The 18,553-nt window shown below is 45.3% G+C and overlaps 1 protein-coding gene across 1 annotated transcript in view; it reads right to left on the minus strand.

Moving 5' to 3' along the window:
• The window catches only part of ENOX1 (ecto-NOX disulfide-thiol exchanger 1), a 296,602-nt gene that overhangs the window by 163,361 nt on the left and 114,688 nt on the right, over positions 1–18,553 (minus strand). The window contains exons 4-6 of the mRNA XM_052649997.1: positions 16,910–17,083; positions 15,479–15,685; positions 11,055–11,288 (exon numbers count right to left, since the gene is read on the minus strand). Coding sequence (XP_052505957.1) covers positions 11,055–11,288; positions 15,479–15,685; positions 16,910–17,083 — 615 coding nt within the window. The remainder of the gene's footprint in view (positions 1–11,054; positions 11,289–15,478; positions 15,686–16,909; positions 17,084–18,553) is intronic.

Consider the following 18,553-nt stretch of genomic DNA (forward strand, 5'->3'; position numbering starts at 1 on the left):
GCGCTGCTGATGGGCCACCATCTCCAGTCCTCTCCTGCCCAGGTGGTGCCCATCTGGGCTTGGGGATCAGAGCTTTATTCCTGAGCAAACCTGCCCCCGGGGCCCTCACGCTTTGATCGGAGGAGATAACTGGCCTGAGGGAGGCCCACGGGGCAGCCTGCACAGGAAGGACTCAAGTTTCCTCGCCAATTTCAACCTGCCGCTGAGCAAGCGTGTGCACGTGTTCAGTGTCACGGCTGGCCCACAGTTTTAACTCTGGGATTTCAGTCTGAGTTCAACCCTCAGTGAACTCCAGCTGCATGAGTTTCTTATCTCATTTCATGGACCAGAGCGAGCTAGTACAGAGTCATCACACAACTTAACACCCTGTTCAGCCCGAGGAGAGGCCCATAATTTAGCCTGACGCTTGTGGGAGCCCCACTGCGACACTTACAGTCAGAATAAACTCCGCCTCCCTCCCACTCCCTGCCTCTCTCCCTGCCTATGTGTTAGGAGAATAGGCCTTCGAAAAGACAGCAGAAATATACCTGACGCCTGTAAGAAATCCTTTTTAGCGCCCCTCCCCCGCCACTTCTTAAAAGATAACAACAGAAAAGGGAACTCTTGACTTCATGGACCACTTTCCCCCTTTGCTGTGACTTTTTCATCTCGGTGCAACACAAAGAAAAATCCTAAATGTTTCTGTTATGGGGCTTCTGAGAGAGAGAGAGAGAGAGAGAGAGAGAGAGAGAGAGAGAGAGGGAGGGAGGGAGGGAGGGAGGGAGGGAGGGAGGGAGGGAGAGAGAGAGAGAGAACGAGAGAGAGAGAGCATGCATAAACAATGGGGTCCTGTCTTCCTTTCACCCATGAATGGGCATGGTTTTTCTTCTCTTGCCTGTGGTTACACAGATCATCAATACCCTAACTTAGTGCCAGGAAGAACACACTTATATTTTAAAAACAGATGTTTGCTCAAATGATCTAAAAGCCAAATTTTATTGTTCTTCACTCTTAGACCTAAAGCGTAAGTTCACCAGTGGATTACAGTTAATATATAGTTCTCAGAGAGAGAGAGCAATTTTAGGATTAAGCAATTTAAAATACACAATGAAAAAGCAGTGAAAAAGTAAGTAGGCAAGAGACTTGCTAATATCATAACAAGTAATAGTAGGCAGATTCCATTTTCTCAATATATATGAATAAAATAAAATACACATAATATATTGTATATATCATATACATATGTACATATGGCTTAGTATATAGTTTTGAAAACGTCCAGTTTCATCATTTCTGAACTTTCTGTGGCAGGCTCATGGATGACTGATGCACTACATTTAAATTAACCATGAAAACATTAGTTAACATGTGATTGGTTAAGTCTAGTCAATATTTGTTGCCATGCAAGAAGTGAATTTATATTAATTAAGACTAAGTCGGCAGCTCCTTCTGAATGGCTACATGAGTGTGTTGGGAGTGGTCATTTTCAATATCCAAATGAAAATTCAATTCTGCCTTCAAGGGAAAGATCACTAAGAAAACAGAAAACAATATAAACTAATTTAAACAGGACACAGATTGCAGCACTACTAAAGCTATTCATGTGGAAAGAAATTAAAACGGCTCATAAAAATCACATCCAAGATGCAATTATAAAAATTCCAAATACTTTTTGTGAACATGTTTGGACTTAACTCTGAACACTAGTGCCCTTTAGAAAACAGAATGGGCAAACACATCTTCTTTGCACTAAGAACCGGGAAAGTTTGCACATTATGGAGCGACTATGGACCATCTGGTCTTCCCTAGTGGATAAGACCGTAAAGCATCTGCCTGCAATGCACAAGACCTGGGTTCAGTCCTTGGGTCGGGAAGATCCCCTGGAGAAGGGAATGGCAACCCACTCCAGTGTTCTTGCCTGGAGAACTCCATGACAAGAGGAGCCTGGCAGGCTACTGCCCACGGGGTTGCAAAGAGTCGGACACAACTGAGTGACTTTCACTTTCACATGGACCATTTACTTGCTCACTAAAAATTCCCCCATGTTTCCTAATCAGGGACCTCACAATGTCACACCTGGATTACTGCAATCATTTTTTCCATGGCCTCCCTTGATTGGCATTTCCCCTTTCAATCCATTTGCTGTTCCTTTGTCATGCTCCTCTTTGTTAACACAGTTTTGACCAGAGATATATTAATATCTCTTTTGTTACCTGAACAGTATTGACTGGAGACTTCTCAATACGTTTTCAGAGAGTGATACAATGAACATCATCAGGCGAGGTTGTTAGAGCTTAAAATTGATCAAGTGTTCATTGTACAACTTATGATTGTTTATCTTTCACATTTTGCTCCATTAGGTTTCTGTTCCAGCCTTGTGTGTATTATAAATGTAAACATTTTCAAAAATGACACATTGCGAAACTTTGAATGAAAAAGAATTTTTCAGTGAATCTTATGCAGATACCTTGATTGTCCGAGTGACGTATATACTAGTGTTTCAGAAGATGCCAGTTCTTCAGAATATAGTTCTGATTCAGACAATGTGAATGTTAGAACAACAAAAAGACAAAAAACCTTAGTGATTGATTCTGACACAGAAAGTGAAAATGAAAGTCACAGTGCTGGAGAATGTTCCTTTGCTTCTACAGAAGAGTGGATTGTAGACAACGTTTCATGAAAATTAGAAGACTTTACACAGGTGTGCCAGGTGTAACTACTGCATATAATAACTGGCAAGTGTTAATAAAATAACAGAATTATTTTTTGGCTGGTCAAAATAAAAATAGCCAGCCTCAGATATTAGTTTCTGCAAAAAAACCCCAGTTAATAATGAGTTAAGCACCCTGCCCTTGCCTCCCTTATTCTGCATCTGCTGGGCACTCATCCTAGGGTCCCTGGAGATCCTGGTCAACCCAGCTAACTGATCTGCTTCCCTCAAGAGTCAGCCTAAGTGCCTTTCATAAAGGAAGCTTCTCTGTAACCCTAACATGAATCAAGGATCCCTTTGCTAATGTTCCCACAATTCCTTACATATCCTGCTATTAAAATATTAGTCATTCTGTATAGTAATTGTTGGTTCATGTACCAACTGGCCTTCCAAGCTCTGAGGGTCAGGATGAGAAGAAAATTTCCAAGACATATTTCAACCTTCTGTTCACTCTGAGTTTTTCCCTTTGTAGTTTATTTCATTACACTCTATGTCTAATAGATTTTGCAGTGCATTAGTACTGGAAAGTTACAGCAAGTCCAATGGTCAAGAGTTGATAATAAACATTTTAATTTCATGTTGAAGAGTATTTTCACATTGTCCACCAGAGATAAATGTTCTCATGGCACTTAGGCTGGCTGGTCCTTTTATCCTTCAGGCCTCTGAGGTTATTTCCATTAGCAATGAAAGTTAAGAGTGATCTCAGAAAATTACACAGAAGTCTTCCACAGTAATACGCTAACCAGCTTATCCAATGACTTAAAAATCTTTTGAAAGTTTTTTTTTTTTAAATTCTGGAAAAGTAATAACCTTTGCATTTAACCTTGTATTTAGCTTTTTAATTCTGGGAAGGGAATGATTTAGCTTTCTGAGGACTAAAGAATATTATAATGATGGTCACACTTCAGTGTCACTACCTGAATCCATACCCAGTTCATTTTATTTCTAGTTACTTCAGAATTTGTCAACCTCTCTCCCTATCCCCCTTTCTCATGTTTATTCAGCATGAGGCACTCAGTAGGCATTTTAAAAACTGCATATGGGATACATGCATGCATTCTAAGTTGCTTCAGCGGTGTCTGACTCTTTGTGATCCTGTGGACTGTAGCCCACCAGGCTCCTCTATCCATGGGATTCTCCAGACAAGAATACTGGAATGGGTTGCCATGTCCTTCTCAAGGAGAATCTTTCAGAACTAGGGATCAGCTGTTTCCTGCACTGGCAGGTGGGTTCTTTACCACTAGCGTCACCTGGGATGCTCAGATATGGGATACATCTTTCCTATTCAAAGACCATAAGCATGAGCCTCATTCTGGGGCTTGCTGAAAATACAGTCTCACCCTTACTCAGGCCTCTTGACTCAGAATCTGTATCCTCATCCAAGTGTTTCATATGCACACTGAAACTAGAGAAGACCTGGAAGAAATCACTCAATAAAAACCAGGGAAACTGGTTAGGAGCTTACCTAACTTAAAAAGATCATGAAAACCGGAAATGGAAAGGGGCATCTGAGAGAGTAGAGAATACTGAAAGGCCTTCACGTGATTCCCACGAGATTTGTGAATCTCGTTCCGCAAACCCTCCACTCCCACTTAAAGAACAGCGGCTTAAACAGCAGTCATCCTTATGCCAGAAAAAGAATGTGAAAAATAAGCCAAAGTCTTGGAAATGGGCACTGAGGGGGCAGCAGATTTTGATGGAATGCCGGACTCAAGGACCCTCTGGGATTTTCTGATTTTACAGTGGTGTGAATCTCCAACTGTCATTGACTAGGCTATTTTACCATGCTTTAGCGGCACAACATAAATTGTGAAAACTGATAATGCAAATAATTCTTCTCTGTAATAATGTAAATGAATTTTTGTCCAAAAGAAAATATAAGTCTTTACAAAGCAAACTCTTTTGAACCAGTTTTAACATCTTACTCGTTCTCTCATTAATTAATGACTTAAATTGCTGACACATGTTCATTTCATATTTGTAAGACAGTCATGATTCCATTGTCACAGCATCCTTGAGCAAGCACTGACTACAAGCTCCTCGAAGGCAGGACCCATGCGATGGTCATATCTGCAACCCCAGGCAGGGCACAGAGCCCAGGACCCAACAGGTGGGCGCTCGGTGACCTTTAATCAAATGGATGTACAGGCAATGAAGAGGAAAAGGAATCAAACTGGTAAGCAGTTTCTTCTCCCTCTTTGTGGGCAGAGGAGATCTGGCCCTGAACTTCAGAAGGCAAGGGCGGGATGACTTGAGAGAACAGCACTGAAATATGTACATTACCAGATGTAAAGCAGACGACCAGCACATGTTCGATGCATGAAGCAGGGCATCCAAAGCCGGGGCTCTGGGACCACCCAGAGAGATGGGGTGGGGAGGGAGGGTGGGTTCAGGATGGGCCTCTGGCCGATTCACACTGATGTATGGCAAAAAGCCATCACAATACTGTACTCATCCTTCAATTAAAATAAATAAATAAATTATATACATAGGCAGGACAAGAGCCGAGACAATGAACCCTGAATATGAAAACTGAAATGCATTAGTGGAACCTGATTTCTGGAGGGTCCAGAAAGGAATGATAGGAAGGGAGAGTTCACATTTGAACAAAATGTCTCATGAATGAGAGGAAAAAAGTAAGACATTCTACAACGCTTTTCAAAGAAATGCGGATGGACACACACACACAAACATACTGAATGATGTGTCTATAAAATTGTCCCTGGTTTCTGGCTTGATAGGTAGAAATAACTTACAGTGTACATATTGATCCAGGCAGAATGGCAATTTCAGGCTGGCACTACAACATCGCCAAAATTTTACTATGTGTTCCTAAAACATGGACATCCCAAAACAAAGCTCCCTCTCTGGCTGCTCAATTAACCATCAGAAGGGGTGGCACCTCACCTACCCTTCAGATCACAGATACCATGAAAGGCTACAGAAATGATTAATACTTCCCCCCTACCATACCTAGCACCCTGGTGGCTCAGCAGTAAAGAATCTGTCTGCAATGCAGGAGACGCAGGTTCGATCCCTGCGTTCAGAAGATCCCTTGGAGGAGGGAAATGGCAACCCACTCCAGTATTCTTGCCTGGAGAATTCCATGGACAGAGGAGCCTGGCAGGCCATAGTTCATGGGGTCACAAAGAGTCGGCCACCGTTTAGTGACTAAATAACAACAACCACCCTACCCTACAAGCTCACTCTCTCTCTCATAAACACACACACACACACACACACACACACACACACACACACACAATCTCTCAGATTTAGCACATGAATGTGCACTGATTATTCCTGCTTTTGGATCAGGCAAAATGTCAATTTTAATGTGATGGCCCATGTCGCCTCTGTGAAGGTCAGTAATGCCAAAGAAGTGATTCTCAAACAGGCTCCCATGCTTCACATCTCCTATGTCCTGAGAAGGAAGTCTGGCTTTCAACTAATGGGATTTCCACTTGGCTCATAGCATTATTGATTCTTTCTTTCTTAGAACCATAAATGTTGACGACAATCTCAGTAAGACGCTGGCAACCTCTTCCACCCTTTCTCCCTCTGGTAGGCTGTTTCGGGGCCATTCCGCATGCAAATCAGAGACAAGTCCTTGGAAATTAGGAATGTTGATCCCAGGAATTCTGTATCCTGGATAACACATCAGGGAGTCCCAAGGACACTGCTTGCAAAGCTTTGTCAAAACTTCACCTGAGGCCGAGAGAAAACATTCCTTTCATCACATGGTGAAAGATTATGTGAAGTTTTCTAAAAGGGGGAAAAGTACACAAAAACTTTGAAATGCTCTTGCCAGGAGAAATCCCCCCATGAATCAGGAAATCATCTCTCCTCACTGTCTAATCAATCTCTTCCTTCCACAGTCCAAACACAAGGCTTCTCCCAGGGTGGATGGTCTGTCTTAGAAAGGCAGAAATTCATTATCTCGTCTGCTGGGTGCTACCGTCTCCAGTTAAGTGCAATTATGCTGGTATCGAGCCTCTTCTCACTTTCTCAAAGCCGTGCTATAAACTCTGCATCTGTGAGAAATTACTTTCCAGTCAGTCTTCATTAAGTGGAATCGTCTCAGAACAATGTCTATTTAATCCGCGGGGTGCCCACTAATTTTCTTTTTTAGAATCTGCATTAACCTTAACAGACGTTGGACGTTTGGTGCCTTAGACACTACACAATTGCAACTCAATGTCTCATCTGACTTCAGAAGGCCCGGGGGTCACTAGATCGGGGCTATCGAGTCCCAGGAGGTTGGCCATCTCTCATCCCAGAACAGTGCTTTGTAACTGCCTGGATCACTCAAGTAAACCGAAACTAAAGGAGCTTTGTGGCTTCAAGAGTGTCAGGGGTCCAGGAGAGCGTTCATGGATACGTGTGGAGTGAATGAATGCTGGCTGAGGGCAACATGCCCTCCCCATGCTTTCATTCCTGGCGTTGTGGGCAGAAATGCAACACGCTCACAAACTCCAAACAGCGAAGGAAGAGCGAAATGGAATGACTTACTGAGCATCTATTATTAAGCATAGTTTTAACACTGGGCAGGACATGGAGGGCCTTGTGGGTCATAACAAAGACTTGGCCAGACGGGAAGGATGAGGGGAAGGGATAGTCAGGGAGTTTGCGATGGACATGTACATACTGCTATATTTAAAATGGAAAACAAGCAAGGACCTGGTGTAGAGCACTGGGAACTCTGTTATGTGGCAGCCTGGATGGGAGGGAATTCTGGGGGGAATGGATACATGTATAGGTATGGCTGAGTGCCTTTGCTATTCACCTGAAACGACCACAACATCGTTGATCTGCTATACCTCAATACAAAATAAAAGCTTTTCCAAAAAAGATTCAGCGAGTACAGATTTTGCTGGATAAAGCTGATTTTCCACAAGAAAACTGTAAGGATAAACAAGTATGATATAAAAGAGGGGAAAAAATGCTTGTAATAAACCTGAGATAGCAAGATTTCTCATGGGAGGAAAAAAAAAAATCAAATCCAATTAGGTATTTCCAGATTGCATTTCCATTTCCTTTCTGACCCAGGCTTATTTCACCTGAGGTCTTGATGGCATTTTATATCCCCTTATCAAGGAAAATCATCTTCAGGGAAACAGTTTCCTTGGCTCCTCCTGTCTGGCTTTGCAGTGTTACAAGGAGCATGGAGTGGATTTCCTCTCTGAGGCAGCCAATTTCCTAAGCAATTAAATGCTGTTTATGCTCCAAACTCTGTGCTCTGGCTGAAACTGTCAAGCTTGATACTACCTGACTGTTGCCTAAGATGTCGCCCAGGCTAGTTCATTCTACTGTAACTGCCATCTATTAAAATTTCCAATCTGTTCTCTCCTCAAGGGATCACAGAGTACTTGGCAAAGGTGCTGCTTCTAAATTCTGCATATTATGCCCTTCTATATAAATATATATTTTTGAAATGGCAGGGTTTGTAAATGACTTTACCAAACGGATACCCCAGTCTGCTATCCTCTTACAGGAAAGGCCACGCTGTGTGGCTTGTACGTGCAGACACTCGTGCTGGCCTCTTACAAAGAACATTAATGCACATGCCGAGCTTTCCTGAAATTCCTCCATGGGTCACAGCGCCAGGGTGCACGTTTCTGTCACTTCCTGGTGTGGACACGATCGAAAGTGGTATAGCTGATGTAGTACATTTAGCTGAAACTACACAATGTGCTAGAGATAGTAGTGTTAGTTGCTCAGTCGTGTCCAACTCTGAGACCCCATGACTGTAGCCCGCCAGGCTCTTCTGTCCATGGGATTCTCCAGGCAAGAATACTGGAGTGGGTTGTCGTTCCCTTCTCCAGGGGATCTTCCTGACCCAGGGATCAAACCCAGATCTCCTGTGTGGCAGGCAGATTCTTCACTTGTCTGAGCTACAGGAAGACAATGTGCTGGAGAGTGAAGGAAAAATTATTTGTTCCGAGATCAACATTCCTGCTTGAGAAGGGTGTTCTTTCTCACTCTGCCCACTCCTTACAGATTCTGGTCTGAACAGAAAAGTGAGAGGGTGTCTACATTTGCATGTTATATGCTTTTTATTAAAGGGACAGCCACAGCCTATGTATTCATGATGGCAGGGCTCGCCTTTGTAGAGAGGCAGAGTACGTGCCAAGGGGCATTGCTAAGAGGGACTCCACAATTATGCCAACTAAAGAAGGTCCCACGAGGACTAAGTCATTGGCCACTGCAGCTGCTGGCTTTCCACATAGCCTGACAGGAATTCAGAGGAGGGATTAGGCATGTGGCACTCTGTGCTCTGGGAAAACCGGCAGAACGGACCTCCAGATAGGCAGATATTTTGGGGAGGAAATTTCATGAGCCCAGATTCTTGCCTTGTCCCTCACAGAGAAAAGTACTAAACCTGTTTACCAAGATGTCTGTTCCTCGTGATGAGCAGCAACCTTCTACTGAGATGCCTGCTTGGTGGCAGGTAGCCCCTTCCCCCAAATCACGCATACACTTCCTCCTTTACCTGTAACTCTGGAAAAGCTCCTCAGAGCCATCTTGAGAGGCTGTCTTCTGAGCTGTAGTCCTCAGTAAGACACTGAATAAACTCAACTCACAGCTCTTACAAGGTGCATTTTTCAAAAAATTTTCCAAGTCCACAGTTTCAGAGGGGCATTTCAGTGGCAATTACATTTGATTAAGGGTCTCCAAGGCCAAAGGAGAGGATGAAGACTAGAAGCAGAAGCCTTTTTTTAAAAAAAATTCTTTTTTAGGACTTCCTTGGTGGCCCAGTGGTTAAGAATCTACCTGTCAATGCAAAGGACACGGGTTCAATCTCTGATCTGGAAAGATTCTACAGGTTGTGGGGCAACTAAGCCCGCCCTAGAGCCTGAGCTCTGCAACCAGGGCAACCACAGCAATGAGAAGCCTGCGCACAGCAAGTGCAGAGTAGGGACCCCTCACCGCAACCAGAGAAAGCCCACACGTGGTGACAAAGACTCGGGGAAGCCAAAGATAAATGAATAAATAAATAAATGACTTTTTTTAATTCTTAAAAGAATAGAATGTCAACTTTTTATCTTCCGAAAATAGGTCTGGGGCAGCTTTTCAAGTTTCCTTTAGTGAAAACACACAATCCACTCTGAACACCGCCAGCTAGGCTCTAAAACACTCCCAAGGATAAATCACGTCTCTCCTCTCCTAAGAGGCCTTCATGACTTCTGCACTGTTGATGGAGTAAAACCCAGATCCAGCGGCAGCCCTCGGGGCTCCCCCATCTGGCCCCACACTGGGTTCCCAGCGTCACCTTCACTCCTGTGAACTTCCAAGCGGCTCTCACGTTCCCCAGAGGAGGCAACACGCCTCTTTCCTTCTGCGCCCAATTCCCCATCTGCTTCCTGGCGTCTTTATTCCTAGGGCTCCTGCTTCCGACAAGAATGTCTTTGGGCCCTTTATTCTCCTGGAGGGGGTAAGAAATTCTTGTTTCTCTTGCAAGGTTCAAGCTCTGCCTCCTCTGTGAAAGCTTTCTTGACACCTTCCTCAACATCACGCACGCGTGTCCCCAAGTTCCCCAGCTGCTCACATACTGATGGAGTGTCACTGGCTTTGTCACAGGGCATCGTTTCCTTGGAGACACCCGTGTGTGGCCAGCGACCACAACCTGTGTCCTCTCTTTAAAACCTGACATGCCCGATAACAGAGGAGGGGTTGACTGCAACTCTGATCAAGAAGGAAACAGAACTCACACACATGTCCTCCTGCCTTCAAAATCTGGACCCTCCCCAATCATCTGTGGTTCACTGCGGCAGGTACGAAAGCCTCTGTCTGTCTCTCCCAGGGTCTCAAACCCAGGAGACGAGCACAGCAAACAATCAAAGAAATGAAACGCTCTCACTTCTAAACCTCATTCTTCTGCAGCTGTTAGCAGGGTCCCTTCCACCCCGGCTCTGAAGACAGAGAGGCCCTCTTCTACATTTCTCTTCTGTCCTGCACGCGCCCCCAGCCTGATGAGCCTTTGGGGAAGCTTGGTTAAAAGCCCAGTGGAGGTGCAGACCCTACAGAGCAGCAGGAGCCCTGGGACCGCCCGGCCCCACAGGAGGAGACAGAGGCCCATTCAACAAGGGTGGGAACCTGGCAGCCTGCTTTGCAGTTAGTACAGCTCTCCTGCCCGTCTTTGCATGAATTTTGTGAGTGATGAACGCACCCGATCAGAGAGAACTCAGGGGCAAGGGCCGGGTGGGGGCCGGGTTCTGTCCAGGGAGCATGAGGAAGCCCAAGTGGGTGATACCAGCTCTATGAGATCAGGATGCAAAGGGCCAGGAGAGACGCCCGGGGCCTCGGCGCCTGGGGAGGGTGCTGGCCGGCGCGGACGCAGAGGAAGCCAGCGCCAGGCTCCTACCTTTGAGTTTCTCGGCCAGCAGGGCGGCCTCGTGCTCCGAGTAGTGCATGATGGGCGGTGGCGAGGGCGGCCGCAGGCGGTCCTCCTCCAGCTTGCGCCGGTGCCGCTCCTCGCGGGCGCGCATCCGCTGCTTGCACTCCCACTCATAAAAGTCGTCCCGCGCCTGGGCAAAGTCCACGTGCAGGCGGCCCGAATCCTTTTTGTCCGTGCTGGACCCTAAGCGCATCCGGTAACCTGAAACCAACGGGGGAGCCTCTGGTCACATCACAGGGTCACGACATGGTCCTGTGCCACTGTCGACAGTCGGGTCCAGGCCATTCAAGGTGAACCTAGGAGCTCTTGCTGACCTCTTTTTCCCTTAGGAAGGACATCCTTCCCAGGGGAGGTGGGAAGCTGCCGTCCTCTGCGATTTAGAACGGGCCAGGGCAGCTAAACTCTTCCATGGGAGGTGATCTCCAAGCCAGTGTTACCAAGATGATCGCAAGAACCAGGACACCTGTCCTAACTCCTCCTTCCCTCTGGCTTCCAGGAAGCTCACAAACAAATGGAGAAGGGAGCTTTTTATCTATCCACCCCTGCTTTTTATGGCCTCAGTTTTCTATTTTCAATGTACTGTAACTCTGCCTCATAAGCTCACTTACATTCTTTTTAGAAAGTGATGGAGTGTGAGTAAATAAAGAATATCTATGATATTTAAAAAGGTCTACGTAGTAAATTCTACCACACCTCGCTCACAGGCTATCGCTTCATTCTCCTATTGCTTCGTTCTGCCACTCCACTCTCTCTCTCGGCAGCTGCAAAAGCCACAACTACCATGGCAATTTGGCAATGCTGTTTTATTTCTACTTATCCTCTGGGGCACACAGGAGAATATTTTACCTTCAATCAAGAGGCCTTCCTTACAGCCCTCCAGCACCTCATCTGGCACACAGCACTGCATGGATTGTTTGTGTGTAATCTCTGAGAGCCACAGGAACCCGTGTGAGAACCCAGAGCTAGACCAAAAAGAAAAAAAAAGGGGGCCCGGAGGTCTCTGGGGGCTACACAACTCACAGAGATTATGAGCCGCAATTGGAGCTGAGACATCAACACACACGGAACTGCAACCGGACCGCCAGCCTAACTTCAAATGGAGGAGGCTTGGCTTTGAGGTTGCTCTTCAGTTTGGGGTGCTCGGATTTTAGAAACATAAATTCAGGTCCCAGCAGGATCCCGGTTGTCGGGGGCCACCAGAAGAGAGAGCAGAAGGAGCACTTCTGCCGTGTGGGGACTGCGCACATGAGCCACCACTCTGAGATGCCGGGCTGCACGGCGCTGACGCTCGAAATCTCGTGGTGGATTTCAGCGGACCGTCTCAGTATCTGGGGTTGAAACTGAGCCGAAAATCCCAGGACGGCCTGGGGCCTCCCCAGGAGGGCACTTCACATCTTTGAAAAGTTACAAACGTGAAACTGATCTCACATCTGATTCCTGTTATGACCGTCTCCCTTCCAGGTTTAAACGATATTCTCCCAAAATGGGAAGACATAATAATACCTATCAATACTGATCACAGAGGACCAGTATTAATGCTAAAGCAGAGTGTATCTTGGCTGTGGGCCGTGGAGAACTTAACAAACCAACAGGCCATGGTAATATATACCTAACAGCTGAGCAGGAAGAATGGCCTAAGACTGGCCAGCTGTCCCAAATGGCCAAGAAACTTTCCCCTGCTCGGGTCCAGAACATCACTTTTCAGACATTTCTCATTCCAGAAAGCACCCCCTCTTTCACCCAAACACCATCATTAAGGCTCTTAAAAGAGCCTGTGATGAGGCCGAGTCTAAATTTAACTTGGCCTTCAGATGTGATCATGGTCCTAAAATTAGACAGGCCATCCAGCTGGGCTCTGGCTTGCAAAAAAGCTTGCACACGGGAGGGGCAGCCTGTCTGCCTTCCCGCCCCTCCCAATCAGCCTTTCAGATCTTTCCAGGACGATGCTGCACCCAGGCAGGGGAGGCTGGAGGTGAGGCCTTTGCTGTGGGCTCCTGCTGCTGCCAAGGGGCAGTCAGGTGGGGGGCCAGGTCAGAGCTTGAAAAAAAAAAAATAGCATCAAGGCATAAATTTGGGACTTTCAAGGGCCTAAATTTGGAAGTGTTCATCTCTGGCAGTGTACTATGAGGTCTCTGATTGGGTCTAAACATTGTGCTATGTCGGTGTTGAAAGCACCTCTGATTTATTCTAACCCCTTCATTTAATAAGGTGGGATAAACTCACAGTTTATTGGTAGAGCTGTGATTAGGATCTGAAAACCCAGGGCAAGGCTCCCGAGAGGCCAGTCCTACTTTATCATCATCAGGATATTTGTGTTAAAAACAACCACTTTCTGAATGGTTCCCACGCTACATATGTCCTGCTAGGTGCTTAGTATCCATTATTCCCATTATTTGGATTTATTCCTCCTAATCATCTGATGAGGTAGCAGTGTTACTGTCTCAATTTTGCAGATGAGAAAACAGAGGCTCAGAGAGAAGTTATCTTGCCCGAGGCATGTGAAACCCAGTGCCAAGCACTCAACAGAATTCCTGGTTGTCTAGTAGATTATTCTGATGCTGTAGCTCAAGAGTTGCAAGAAATACGTATGCTGTACAATATTTCTATGTTTTGTCTTCCATCTCCATTTTGGAATTCTGTTAGGTTTTTGCCCCAGTTTGTCAGGTTTTATTGGAATAAAGGTTTTAAAGTTCTCCAGGTCACTATTTAGCACAGGGATATCTCTGTAGTACTTGAATAACCCCAAGGCTTCTGGGGTTTGCAAGAGAATTTGATGGCCATAGGGGCTGACGGCAGAGAAGGCAATGGCAACCCACTCCAGTGTTCTTGCCTGGAAAAGCCCATGGATGGAGGAGCCTGGTAGGCTGCGGACCATGGGGTTGCTAAGAGTCTGACCCAACTGAGCGACTTCACTTTCACTTTCTTCATGCTTTGGAGAAGGAAATAGCAACCCACTCCAGTGTTCTTGCCTGGAGAATCCCAGGGACGGGGGAGCCTGGTGGGCTGCCATCTATGGGGTCGCACAGAGTCGGACACGACTGAAGCAACTTAGCAGCAGCAGCAGGGGCTGACTGTAGAAGTTAAGAAAACCTGGTAGTAATGTTCAGATTTTTTTTTTTCCCTATTCTTTTCTCACCTTTCCTCACTAGCTTTGCTTCAGGAAGAGGGAGGTGGTATGCAGAGTGACAGACTGATATGTGCAGATGAAGAAAGAGAGGGAAGGAATAGCAGTGAATTAAATCCAAAAAGATGTCCTTCGAATGCTCTGCGATTCTTAGACTTGGCAAAGACCTTGTTGACAGGCTCCGTATGAAACAGGATGGGAAGAGAGTAGGGCACAACCTCTAAAAGAATGACTTGGCCACAGGACATGACAAAGACTGGTTAGAACCAACTGGGCCCAAGATGGTGGGAGACTGGACTTCCAGTAGACCTTGAGCCTTATCATGGGCTCCGTGCAATATATTAGTGTGTGCTAAACGACACACCACTAGCATTGGGACAATTCTGAGGCCAACCATAAAAGGTCAAAAAGTGGGCAGTGGCCCAATACCTGGAAATCTCCACCCCTTCCCTCAAATAGTTTGAATAATCCTCCCACTCATTAGCTTATAAAATAACAGCTCCTAAAAATGAACCATGCCATGTTTCAGGGCTCTCTCTTGCCTTCTGAGATGGCCTACATTCTGTCTGTGGAGTGTGTTTCTCTCTAAATAAATCCACTTCGTACCTATCACTTCATTTCCGAATTCTTTTGCGATGGAGGGAGAACCTTAAATTCACTGGAAACACATGTACTTGCTCCAACACCCACACGACGGAAGGCAGCCTTACACTCCTAGTTTTGACATCTGTAAAAATCGCCTGTAAATGGCACCAGAGAAGAAGAGCTGGTGGGTGGGCTTAGCCAGGCTAACTGCACGAGCAAATGGGCAGGGAGACTAGGCCTCCCCTCGGCCAGGATCACCTCCTGTAAGGCACTGATCTTAAACCGGTGGTGCCCTGCTGTCTAGAAAGTGAACTACTTCTGAAAAACGGAAATTACGCTGAGAGAGGGCTGTATTTCCCCCCGAGAATTACATCTAATAATAACAGCAGTCCTCGGTAGTCATAATATTGCTTCTCAGCTAATAAGCACTTGAGGACATTGATTAGAAAGCCAATGAAATCCCTAAAGCCTGGATGGTAGGAAACCATGCCTGCAGCCTAGAGGTGTGCTCACAGACTTTGAGGTTCTGGCACCCGGGGGAAAAGGCCGAATTTCTCCTTTCCAGCCCCAAATTGTGAGCGCTTTTATTGCACATTAAGGCCAAAGGGAATATGCTCATTTAATATCACAAAACACCACCAAAGAGCCGGGAGGGAAAAACCCCTTATGTAATGCAAAGTACCAGAAAGGTAAATGGCTTTATCAACCATGAACTCCTCGGCGAAGCGGATGTGACAGAAATTCTTCTTGCTTTTCCGAATTGCTGTGATGTCACCGCACTGCTCAAAGACTTCCTGGATGATCTCCTCGGTGGCGTTTTCCGGTAATCCTCCGACAAAGACAGTCTTACACCCGGGAGGTCGTTCTCTTGTGGAGGGGGGTGGAAGATCTGAGAATCACAACCAAACACAGGGTGTTTTGCCTTTTATTTATTTTTGCTCCATTTTATTTTTCTTTTCTCTGGTTCACCTGGCAAAAGTCACACTCGCAGACTAACTTTCTCTATTCTGAGCGATGATGAACGTCTTGAGCAGCAGACACGGATGGGGGTGTCCTGTTTTCAGTGCCTGCCTCCTTCCCACCTCTCCGTTCCTCTCTGCTCCTTTCTACAGAGTGGCTATGCCCATCCACAAACAGAGATAAAGCAAATGTGAGCATAAGTTCATTTCTCCTTCATAATACAGAGGCCCAGACAACCGGCGGGGGCAGGGGGAAGCCTTCAGAAATGACAAAGCATGATGCAGTAACAACTTGCTGGAAACCTGAGGCTGGTTATCTGCTTTGTCTTTCTGGGGTATAATGGAGCGACGAGGCAGAACGGAAACAGCCGCAAAGCGGGCACAGTACTTACTTGGCTGGGAAACAGCGGGCCTGAAAAAAAATATGCTTTCAAAAAAAAATTATTCACATTTAAATGAGCAAACTCCCAAATTTGAGGGAGGGTGTATAAAAAGATAAAAGGTACACTGTCACAACATTTTACCTAGTTTATATGTAGATTACTAAAGCAATCTTCTAGAAGGTCCACTTTAAAAAGGCAACACTGATTAATATGAATAAAAAAAAAAATCCAGCTATTTAAGCCCATAAACTTAGTATCAGAAGTTAAATTAAAAAAAAAAAAACTGGCCTATTCATTTCATCAAATGTATGTTTCCTTCAAGTAAAGGCAATCTGGCCCAGGAGCTCGCAGATGTGGGCTCCCCCCACCAAAACTGCTAACTGCCAAATTAATTCCGTTTTCCATCTAGCAAAACACATTTCAGAGTTTCTCTCCTGCACTGGTGAAGATGGATGGAAGTGTTCACATATTTCACACTCTGATCCGCAGCAAATGCTAGACTTCATTGCACGCAAAAAAAGATTCTTAATGCTGGTTATACATCCCCAATCAAACGTGTGCCCTTCATGGTGTCGATTCAGCTCCTGGAAAGACACAGGGACCCACAGATTTTTTCTGTTCTAGAGACAAAGGACTTCTGTAGCGTGATTCCCGCTCTGTGTACCAAAGTGGGAGAACTTTTGAGTCACATTCAGAAAACGAATACTGTATTTAAAAAAAAGAAAGAAATTAAAACTTGATGATCAAATACTGCTCACAGATGCCACTTACTTGGATTTTGAGGGAAAAGAGTACAACTTTTGCAGTGGATTATTTCTTTGACGACAGCCACTTCTGTTGGCGGTGGGGGTGGTACCAGCCCCAGGCCTGGTATCATCGGATTAATAGGGGTGATCCCAGTCATCATGTTGAGGCCTGGATCAAAGCCTGGTACACAGATCGAGTCTGTAAAGTACATAAGATATCATTTTGGCTGGTGGATCTTAGATCAATTTCTGCGGTTACTTTGCTGTTTTCCCGCAAAGGTGATTTGACTTCCAGCTTTCTATTTTTTAGAAATTTCTCCTTGGCATAAATACAGTAATACAGAAAGGTAACGAGTAAAGATGAACTTAATGCTTCATGGAAAAGAAGATACGTTCTTTAAAATATTAACACAGCAGGACAGAAGACAGCATATTAGAGTGCAAAACCATGAACCAGGAAGCTCTGCTATTATTGTCAACTCTGGTTTCTGTTTCTTAACTTCCCATGCAGATGTGACTGCCTTACGACCAAGGAGGCAGGAAGAATGTATTTAACACTGAAGTGCCCAGTGAATCCAACTGTCAACCTGGTTTTATCAAAAGAGGCTTCTTATCCAAATGACCTAGATTTAAGAAAAGTCCAATACTTTATAAAAGTGCATACTTTATAATGATGCATTCAGGTCCAATCTATCCTATTTCCACCAGGAAATAAAAAAACAAAGAGTGATTATAATTACGAAGGCTGGGTTAGATACATTATCTGCATACTCCGTCAAATCTGACTCTTTGCAATCCCATGGACTATAGCCCGCAAGGCTCCTCTGTCTATGGGATTCTCCAGGCAAGAACACTGGAATGGGTAGCCATTTCCTTCCCCAGGGAATCTTCCTGACCCAGGGATCAAACCCACATCTCTTGTGGCTCCTGCACTGGTGGGTGGATTCTTTAACACTGAGACACCTGGGAAACCCATGGGTTAGACACATGTGGGCATAAAATTAGCTATATACATTTCTGAGTTCTGTGGGATAATCACACATTCTTCCTCTAATTCCATCAGCAAATAACTGACTACCCTTCTGAAATCTTTATTTGTTGAATAAAAAAACACAGCTTTATGCCCTGCAATAAAAATGGAAGGGCACAAAAAGGATGGGTTTTCCAATATAAACACTGAATTGTGTTTTTTTTTTTTAGTGTGATAATAAAAGAAGTCATTTCAAAGGGATATAAAGGGACTTTTTTTTTTTTAAATTAGTAAGGCCTTTCTAAGGGTAGGGATTGTTACAGTATACTGAGTTTGTGAGTAGCTGCAAGGAGATCTCTCTCCTGAGGCTTCTTCTGTTTTCAGATAACAAATACTCTCCCTGGTGGCGTGGTACTGCTCCCAGGCAGACAGATCAGCAGCTCAGACGCCTCTTGCGGTAGGCATGGTGACCTTCCACAGTGGTTCTTGGGAATGAAGTTTTCTTCTCTAATTTCTCTTTTTTCCACCATTATTCTAGCTCATTCCCGTTCTTCCCTCCTGACCCCTCTCCTTTGAGGTTCTCATGTCCAGCTGGTGCCTCAGGCCCTTGGGAGGCCTTACTCTTTGCTTGCCTGAGCTGACAGGTCAGCTATGCCCAGAGGCAGGCGAGGAAGGGACAACTCCAGGCTTTGTTTGCTA

The sequence above is a fragment of the Budorcas taxicolor genome, chromosome 12 (genome assembly GCF_023091745.1).
Source record: "Budorcas taxicolor isolate Tak-1 chromosome 12, Takin1.1, whole genome shotgun sequence".
NCBI classification, from domain to species: domain Eukaryota; kingdom Metazoa; phylum Chordata; class Mammalia; order Artiodactyla; family Bovidae; genus Budorcas; species Budorcas taxicolor.